Source organism: Gymnogyps californianus, chromosome 2, assembly GCF_018139145.2.
Source record: "Gymnogyps californianus isolate 813 chromosome 2, ASM1813914v2, whole genome shotgun sequence".
NCBI lineage: Eukaryota > Metazoa > Chordata > Aves > Accipitriformes > Cathartidae > Gymnogyps > Gymnogyps californianus.
In genome coordinates this window covers 66,098,711-66,108,873 of record NC_059472.1, presented here as the reverse complement: position 1 = coordinate 66,108,873, position 10,163 = coordinate 66,098,711, and the positions used below count along the sequence as shown (strand labels likewise).

At 40.9% G+C, this 10,163-nt stretch overlaps 1 protein-coding gene across 1 annotated transcript; it reads right to left on the bottom strand.

Moving 5' to 3' along the window:
* Positions 1–1,801: 1,801 nt before the first annotated feature.
* Positions 1,802–8,838, bottom strand: BLOC1S4 (biogenesis of lysosomal organelles complex 1 subunit 4). The gene is made up of 5 exons (XM_050890873.1): positions 8,623–8,838; positions 8,111–8,182; positions 6,991–7,092; positions 6,125–6,259; positions 1,802–2,759 (listed from the first exon to the last, which is right to left on the bottom strand). The coding sequence occupies exons 1-5, from the start codon at positions 8,836–8,838 to the stop codon at positions 2,661–2,663; spliced, it is 624 nt and encodes a 207-aa protein (XP_050746830.1). The 3' UTR covers positions 1,802–2,660.
* Positions 8,839–10,163: the final 1,325 nt, after the last annotated feature.

Genomic DNA, 10,163 nt, shown 5'->3' with positions numbered 1-10,163 from the left:
ACCCATGAGCAGTACCTTGTTTCCCTTCTTTCTTTTTTGCTTGTTACTTAGCACTTTTAAGACATTGATCATCACGCATAATTTGAATACTACATATAATGTTTTGCAAAATCGTAAAAATTACCAGCATTAAAAGTTTGCGAGTAGACAACCTTGAGCAAGAAGGTAAAGAAAATTCCCTAAATCTCCGACATCAGCTGGAGCTGGAGTCTGTACTACCACTTTTAGGCTGTACTACCACCCATCGGCTTAAAGCAGAAGCAACAAAAGCAGCGGGGTGGACAAAGCCTCTACTCTGCTATTGCAGCACAGCCTGCCACAGTAACCTAGCTCCTACAAGGCTGTGAATCCCAACAGCTGAAGACTCCTCATTCCTGATGGATTTAGCTGCAGTGGCTAGAGAGATTACCAACCCCCATGATGGTCCTCTTTGACCACAGCTAAATCTGACAGGGATTTTGGATTTTCAAGGCAGTGCTTCTGTCTGGGCATAGGGGATTTTCTTGGTAGCTGGTCCAAGAATAGAATTTTTTTCTACAAAAACTGGGGGAGTTTAAAAGTGTCATCACTTAAAAATCTTTTTTTTTTTTTTGTAAGGGAACCTGAAAATATTTACCATTTTCAAATGTGAAGTTCTCCTCATAGATGTAGATGCAAGCTATCTTGCTCTTCTTTCTCATTCTGGAAGGTGTTTCACTCAGGACCACTCTCTACAGCTCAAGATCTTAGTATTTGTAAACAGATCCTGTGCAGGACAGAATCCAAATTAAGCTTGCTACTGATTTCTTAGTATTGCAGGTAAAACTACTTAACCTTGAAGGTTGTCGTCAGCAGAAGTAATGAACTGCTATGGGTTTTGATAATGTCAGTGTAATCCAGTGCATCTTTAAACAATTTATTATTTGGTCAGATAAATCATCAAATCGGTTTCTTTTCATGTCAGTTATGTGCATCCTTCTATAATTTCTTTAGGCTTTCTTTAGCACCTGCAGTAGCACTGCTCAAGAGTGGAACAAAATGTGTAGGTCCAAATATAATTAAATACAAGTATCAATCTTTATGTGCCTACTTCAGGCATAGTTTATCATATAACTAAATATTTAGGTAAGACAGATCACATTGATTTTTGTCCAGGAGCTATGAAAAATGTTGACCTCTAACATTCAGCCCATCCTGCGAATCTTGTGAATGGAGCTTTTGTTGTATATACACATACATCTAACAGTAAACAGGTATCTTTTAGTAAGCCGCAGCACTAGCTTCAATTAGACACTTGCCTAAAATGTACCTAACTATAAGAATATAAAAACTTTTAGCATTAGCTCTGCTAGGATAACTAAAAATTTTTGCTTCATGTCATAGAACTGCTTTTGGAGCCTACTAATTTTGACTTCACAATCTTTGTTTTAATTTTTACTAAATATTGCTTCAGATACTGTTTAGAACCTGGTCCCTGCTGCTGTTGGGAGACAAAACCATACAGTTTTCAGAGCTTTATCTATTAATATATAATCCTTGCTCTACAACTGCATACCTTTTTCTGCGCTTGCAACACAAAATCAGCAGACATGTCGTTTCTCTAATGCATTTCTTACTCCTCTGAAATCTGAATTTTGGGTAACTGTAGTGAGTTATACTGGCGGTAAAACAGCAGTGGTAAAACTGTTGTTCAGAGGAATACAACAATTTATGATTAACACCTGCTAGGTATTATATGAGGCTGTACGCAAAAAGGTTCTCGGAAACAATGGTACAGTTCAGTACTGTCAGGAGAAATGCAAGACCACAAGAGGGGTTAGATAGCTGTTAGTTTATTCATAATATACTCACACTGCAATCAGCGCAGGGAGCCCCAGTAACTGCACAGAGGGTTGCAAGGGAAAAGCGGACAGTCTGGTCAGGCGCCTGATCGAGGCTCAGTCCAGGGACGTCCCTGCCTCAACTTAGATACTTTTTCTTTTTGACAGCAGGTTACATATATATCATGCCCACCTGGTTACACATCAAACAATACAATGCTGCAATAATTAGAAGCTCAGGTCACTGTGACCTGACGATCATCAGTGGGGGCAGGATGTTTGCTTTGTGAACTGGAACTAGATCACGTGCATCGAGCCATCTCCTTGACTCCTCGCTGATCTTCCAAGTCTTCCTCTTGCAACTTGTACATCCCAACGTGGTGCATTTCTCTGTACAAACTGCAGGGACCAGGTTCCAAAACTTGGAGTAGATGATTTTAGGCATAGTTTTTCTTTCACCTCAGTCAGTACATTAAGGGGGGGGGGTGGGGGGGAAGACATCCTTGTGGTATAGCTATTTACACTTGCAGCAGCATAGATATTTATGCGTTAAAAGATTTTTATATAAAAGTATGTTTCCTATTATTTCCCTATTAAAAAAAAAAATCTAATGCACAAGTATTCTTAACTTCCTTCCCCAATATAATCTGAAAGTTTATACTGTTTTAGGAAGACTTTTGAAATAATGTACACAAGCACAGATTACCTGAAAATACTGCCTGAAGGAAGACAATGAGAATCAGAATGGCAATATGCCATCAATAATGCTCAGAAATGCAGCTATTTTGAGGTTAGCATTTCTTTTGTTCACCTGGCTGTCTCTATTCTGGCTGATTCATATCAATCCCAAAGCAAAAATCATCAATGAGGTGCTTCATTAAGACATGGAAAATAGTCTTCAGTCTTGAAGAGGACCGGAGGTTCATAGAGGGTCTGTTGTTGTCGTGAGGAAGACGATTTCTGCAAATTAGATAAGTTTATTTGTCGCCTTCTTAAAAAGACCAAGTTTTAAAACAAAGCCTACAGAGCTAAAATGCAAAACGAGAAAAGTTTTAAAGGCATATCTCCTTAGTCAGGTGAATTTTTAATCACAGCTCAGATGGGTCTGGCATATTCTTAATGATAGTGAAGAAAAGCAGCCTTTGACTTTTGCCATTCTTTCACCTGAACAGACTCAGTCCTGGAAAGCGTAAGATATGTCAGCTTTCCAGGAGCCAAACGGATAATCTTTTCCAGCTGATGGTATAGTCACTGTAGCCTTCATCCTTCCAAAGCCATATACCTTTACCTTTCCTCCTCCGGCCTTTGAGTTCTCCTCAGCCGCTTCCTTTGAGTTAACCCTAGCCTGTGTGCTCATTTACTTAGTTAAAAAAGTCTTCATATGGAAACACACCTAGCAAATGTTTCTTCCGAGAAGGTTGCTGCTCCTGCTGAGCTTCTTCGTCAAGTATATGTTAGAATATATGTACTATGACACACTGTTAAAAATAATATGGTAGTGGACTGGAAAAGAGCTGTTACACTGTTTTTCAGGAAAAGTGTACACATTTCTTTTAAATATTAACTGTACATTGTTTTGCTATATCAACTGGCTCATTTAAAGAGACAACAGCAAGGACCACTACTGACTATTGTGTCAGCCTTCCTGCATGTAAATAACGCTGCACTGCAACACAGACCCAGTGTATGTTTTCAACACATGGTCTTAAACAGAAGGCTTGAAATCAAGACTTTTGGACCCATGAAAAGATTTTGATGAACTATTTTGCAGAGCTCTCAGTCAGTTTGTCTGTAGAGTTCTTCAGGTACTTTTTTGCCTGTCTGGGATGAGGAAATTAGAGTCTTCACCAATAATAAAGTTCAAAGCATACCAAGTATCATTAGTATACTTGGAGTCTGAAATGCTTTTACAGTACCAAAATGAGGACATAATTAAGCATACCTACAAAGCAGCTAAGTGGAATTTTTCCAATATTCAGTTGAGCTCTATACTTGTACTCCATATGAAATAAGCACATATTCTCCTGTTATATACAAAATTGCTGATTTATGACATTGAAATTATATTTGTCTTTAACTTTACAATACCATTAATTTCTCTGAAATAAGTTTGGTTTGCCATTCAAGTTGTAATGAAACAAAAAAATATAAACAAAGACCGGATCTATAAATAGTGGATATTATCAATGTTCTCTATATCAGAAATTTTGCCAAATGTAAAAACAATCTTTGCAATCAGAGTTCTGTTTTTAAAAATTATTTCCTATCCTGTACTGCCCTGTGAGAAAACACCGTGCAAGCAAGGGAAACTGAGGTCACAGGTATTCTGCAACTCATGACACTGATTTAAGAGGCGCTATATTTGTGTATGTGCAAGAAGGGGATAATTTCAAACCAGTGAGGAAATTCATAGGCAGGCACAGTACCCACAGTTGCCTAAGTACACATTTATGATTAGTTATTTTTGCAGCTGCTTAGCAGACATTTTTACCTTTGAGAGAGTCTACATCCTTAGTGATATTAGAAGTCTTACAGTACTGTACTTTACACTGCCTGGTATTCACAAGGGAAGAACTTGGGGCAAAATCTGAAAGTGAGATTACAAATACACAGCTTGAGAAATACAAAATATATCCTTTGTGTAAAGAAACAGATACATTTAAATGGGAATAGAGTGAGGGGACTTGACTAAATTAAAACTGTAGCAGGAAAACGTGAACTACAGCTACAGTGAAAATCATGACATCAGTATAGCCTTCTTTTCCAAAGCACTAATAATACTGAGTGAGCTAGTTAAATGTTAGGCACGATGAGAAATCTCTACAGGCATTTTCATTCAGACATGCTTGTGTTTACTAGTGAAAATAGATATTTTACCACTCAATACTCAGTACCACTGCAGAACAGTGACCTGCCTTTTAGTTAATCAATTAATGCCAGTAAGTTCTGAGCGTTGATTTTATTGCTATCCATACTCAAACCAAGAAACCACTGGACATGCTAGGTTCAGCTTGCTGACACTTTCAAAGACCTTCTACCTTATTAATTGTGGAAAAACTGCTAAGCTGACAAAGTGTTCCCACGCAACACTAAAAAAGCACTTTCTTAGAACTTTCAAACTTTTCAGTTGAAGATTATAATTCTGTGGTTGACAACTGTTTTTAGCAACACAATGGAAAATACTGTTGAATATTCTTCAAGGTAACTGCTGCAGTTGTTTGTTTTTGTAATTGGCCCATAAATAGCAGCTTTGTGTTGTTTTTTTAAAAGAAAAAATGACATCGCTCTAAACTTAAACACCAAAGAAAATGAAGGAATGAGAAGTTAACTAACTTAAAGACTGCACAGAAAATAGCAGTTAAGAACAGGTTTCCTGAACTGAGTCTTAACAAGACAATACATATTCTTTTTACATCTATTTTTCTCTGCTGCCACACATGCTTGTAAGATGTACGAACACAAATACCTCAAACAGCCACAACCATCTTCCTCTCCCCCTCTGCAAATCTACTTTATTTCAGCATTCTCACCAATATTATGATACAGAAACCTGAGTTAGTATAGGATGAATATAGGAAAAGAAAAGAATCTGGGAGCTGACAAGACGCAAGGAGGAGTACTTATAAATGGTGTACTGGCAGGTGATGCCAAGAAGCATCAGGTGTTTTTTTTAAACCAGGTTATTTTAAAACTAGGGCATAGTACCAGTTTAAGGCTAGGTAAGGCATTTCTTTGAAACATACCAGAGAGTGCACTTCAAGTCTTCTGTGGAGAAACAGTCCACATGTAGTAACAAGGAAAGACAGAGAAAACTGCATCCTTAGAAAGTTTAACAAGGTGCTTACATGATTCCTGAACTGTAAATTGAGTATAAATAGAATCTCTATTTCAAAAATATTGTGCAGCATAGCTTTCATTTCCTTTTTGGGTAACATTTCTGCAGTCATATTATCAATGCAGTATGATCCTTTAACAGTGTTGTCTGTATGGGCTCCTCCTACTTGCTTTGCATACCATCAGAGATCAGGGGTGCTTTAATATAAAGGCTTGCGCATTATGTGCTTGTTTGTGCCCTTCACATTCCCTTCTGCGTGTATTCAGCCTTATTTTGGAAAGTTACACAAATCCTTGTAAGAATTTGTGGATTTTAAGTTTGGAGGGGTTTTTTTATTAAGTCTGAGAACTTTGCAAAAATCCTAATAAAGTGTATAAAAGTTTTACGGTTAAATTCAGATATATGTGTAACAAACTTACCATTATTTTAATCATCTACTCTGGTAAGCAGAGCAACTAAGCTGGTCACATGGTAACAAAAGTTTACTTACATTAAGGAAGGATGGTATGCTGATCGTGTGCAAGATTTTCTTGAATGTGCTCGGAAAAGCTCCAAGGTCTGTTTCTGCCTTTATGACCCGTTCTTCCAGTCCAGCTACGCTATTTCCAATCATCTTCACAAAAGCCTAGTGTGGAAAAAACAAAAGAAATCCAACTTTTTCACTAACAAATTAAAACAAGGTTATGTATTGCACACCAGTGGTGAAAGGTCCATTACTTAAATGAGGAGTCTAAAACTCCATGCTCTATTTCCCTCCACCTACAAGTCCATTTTATTGCTAAAAATTACTTGAGATACTTAAAAGGCTGCAAAAACAGGTTAAGCCTGATAAAATGATCAGTCTTCCTTTTCCTATTTGCCTTTCAAATAACTAATGTAGACTTATTAGAATCTAGACTTCTATCTGCCTGTCTACTAAAAGTGGCACCAAGGATCTGAATCACAGTTTTGAAGCTTTACCAGGGATCAATAGACCTCTCATTCTACTAGCCTCTGAATAGCTCCCAAGACAATAACTTTGAAAGATACTATAAAAAAAAAAAAGAAAAAGGAAAAAGTGGTACTATTGCTTTCCAAAAAAAGATGTCTGCCTTGCTTCAAACAGTAAATAACAAAAAAAAATTTTGTTTTAAAAAAGGTATTTTCTTTTAGAATGCCCACAGTCTCCAGAAATTCTTAATAAATTGTGTTCTCTTTATTAACCCTGAAATATTGAACCTACATTGGATATGGAGAGCAAAATGGATCTGAGCCCACTCCATGTGCATGCATGCACACACACACACAATTATAGCATATAATTGATTCTTCCCCTGTTAAGAAACAGAATACATCTAGAAGATACCAAATACATACCTCTAGTTTATCAATCTTCCTGTATATCTGTCTCATTTCTGTAGCTTTTGTGTAAATTTGAGGTATACTTTCATTGACAACTTGAGAGGAATCACTTCGAATCTAAAGATGATTCAAAGAAATAATACAAAAATCGATGAATAAAACAAAACGTTTAGTAGATTTCATTCTGGAAACCAGAACTGTGCTTGAATTAACAGATTAAAACTCATAGTTTAAAAATATCAGATTAGTATTAGTATAAAAATACTAGATGAAAACTAATAAGCTAACTTCTTTGTATAGTTTAGTAGGTGACTTTGAAGAAAATTTATTTTGCACAGGCAAATATTTCCCTTTATAATTATATTAAAAATAGGCTGCTACAGCCTTATCAGAAATAAGAGATGGAACATTTCCCAAGACGTACTAAAGAATCAAATATATTAAACTACAATTTGTACTTTAATTTTACTACCCGTACATTTCCTCAACTTTGCTAAAAGTCAGGCCACAAAATCTTGTTTTGTTCCTATATATATAAAAAAAAAAAAAAAAATAGTAAAGTTCCCCTTAGAGTAGTGCAGGAGAACCACACGTGCTACGCTTTAAAAGACAGCCTGTATACCAGTGTCAGCTTATAGGAACTTTCCATTCAGTTTCCCCTCCATGTGAAAATGAAAACAAAGCTGCCTTTCTGATGAAAGGGTCCCCTAAAGACAAATCTAGTTTTAGAGGTTTGGCAACTCTGAGTAGATACTTTGATTACAAAAATCACAGAGGATGTCTTATGTATTTTAAAGGAGAAGCAGAATATCATATTTTTCTTTTAAACCTCTGTCATTACGCCATTCAAAATGGAATTGCATGTATGTACATGGACAAATATACAGATACAATTATGTAAGTACACACTTACATAGCTATATGAGCATATTTTGCTATGACATAAAAGTTGGGTAGTTTTCATCCATGAGCCATCTAATTATCAAAATGAGTTATCTAATTATCAAATGTGTTTTCATACTGGAACCTGCCTAGACCAAAGGCTGCTTCCTATCTCTGTCTCATCTAAAAACACAAGCACACATTAAACTGTATTCTGACTTCAGAAACACAACTACATGCAAGTTATACATACCATGTCCAGCATTCCCACAAATTCATCCACTCTGGTCAGCAAATCTTCTAGACTCTTGTCTAAGCTTTCTATCTGCAAAATAGAAAACCTTTAAAGGTACTTCAAAACACACACACACCCGCCCCCAGACTCTCCCAAACAAAGCCTCCGAGTACAGACATCAGCCAGACTAACACCAGCTTAACAGAAATCCCACAGCTTTCCCATCTCTTGGCTACGTTAAGCGCAAGTGACTCGACATACCGGTACCTCCTGTCCTCCACAAAACTACACTGAGGCCGCGTAACCCGCGCGGCGTGCTGAGCCGCCCCGCTCTCTAAGGCAGCCAAGCCAAGCCGCTTCAGAGAGCTGCCCTCAGGCGACACCCCCTTTCCCGGCACGGCCGGGGCGGCCTCACTCCGTGCGCCGGACACCCGGCGGCGAGGCCGGGCCGCTCGCGGGGGAGGGCCCGCCGTTGCTCCCTCTCCCCGGGGAGCTCGGCGCGCCCCCCCCGAGGCGCCCCAGCCCCTCACCTGCTCGCTGAAGAGGCTGCGGTCGGCGAGCAGGTACGCGGAATAGGCGGCGGCGGTGGCGCTGAGCGACTCCTCCGAGGCCTCCTCGTCGTCCGGATCCCCGAGGCCGGAAGCGCTGCTGTGGCTCTGGGAGACGTTCCCGCTATCCGCGCCGGGGCGGGCGCCCGGTAGGTCGGCTCCAGCCCTCTCACCGGGTCCCGCGGCGACCGCCGCCATGCTTCCGCCACCCGCCCGCCGCCGGGCTCCCCCTCCGCGCGTCAGGCGGCGCCGCCGCCGCCGCCGCTCACGTGAGCGGGGCGGGGCCAGCGCAAGCGCAGGTGCACTCTCGACGGGCGGAGCGGAGAGCGGGCCGGCCCTGCGGCCTGCGCTCGGCCCCCGCGCCCCGGGAGCGGGGGGAAGCGGCCGCTCCGAGACTGGGAGCGAGCGCACGTATCGCCGCTGTCTGGGCACGGAGGTCCGTGCCGTCCTCCCGCCTGGCTGCTCAAGCCTCAGGCCCGGCAGCGGCCGCCGCCTCTCACCGGCCCCGGGGCGGGAGCCCAGGCTGCCGCCTCCGAGCTGCCCCCCCTGCCTCTCGGCGAGTCCCTACTGTGCGCTGGGAGAGTCAAGGACAGAAACGCGGCTCCTTCTGCAACAACGTTGATGGAGGATTTGCCCTCTAAAAAGGGGGCTGACGTGCCTGCGTTCCCTCAGCCACCCATGTTTGGAGCCCTGTTCAACGATTTAATCTCATAGCCGAAGGGGCCTGGATGCGTGAAACCGAAACGGCTCAGGCTCGTTTCCGCACAGAGGTTTCTGCTGCTAACAGTCTGAATTGGACTGGAGTTCATCTTAAAAAGACAACTCGTGTAAGACAACTTCAGTTGTCAATATGGTGCATGCAAAAGTGGAAGCTTTTTTTTTTTCTCTAGTTGATGCAAATGAGCACAAAATGTTTGCAAGCCTTAAAAGTTATTTTGCAAAGTGTTAGCTCTAAAGCTGATATATCAATACTTTGCTATTCTCAGCTTGTAATTTGTCTTGGGTACGATACTGTGTGAAATGCAACTTATGTTTCCTGCCTCCTGGGATGAATCTGTTGGAAGAGTTTGGATATTTTGGACTAGCACGCTTTATTTGGACAGTCACACCGAGCAGTCTCCACACAAAGGTGTGCAGTATGGCAGCGTATCACGAAGGCAGAGGTATCGTGGGCTCCTTCTGAGGAGCCAGAACTACCCCAAGTCCTCAAAGCCATGCAGTTTGAAGCAAGCCATGCTATGAGGAGCATAGTAAACTACTTGGTTCCCATGGGAATCAGTATAACAGTACCCTTTAGTAAAAGCAGTACTGGGAAAAAACATTATGGAAAGAAACTTGGTATCACTAACAACAACCAGAGGAATCAAAGCCTGTACTGGTACAGAGAAAAGCATTACTAAAATGGTTGCATATTCGGAGAGTCATCAAAACCAGGTATCTATCTTGTTTCCACAGGGAAGGGAGACACTTCCACAGAAAGATGTGCTTGAGCATAGGGGAAAGGATATAGCGTAGAAGTCACA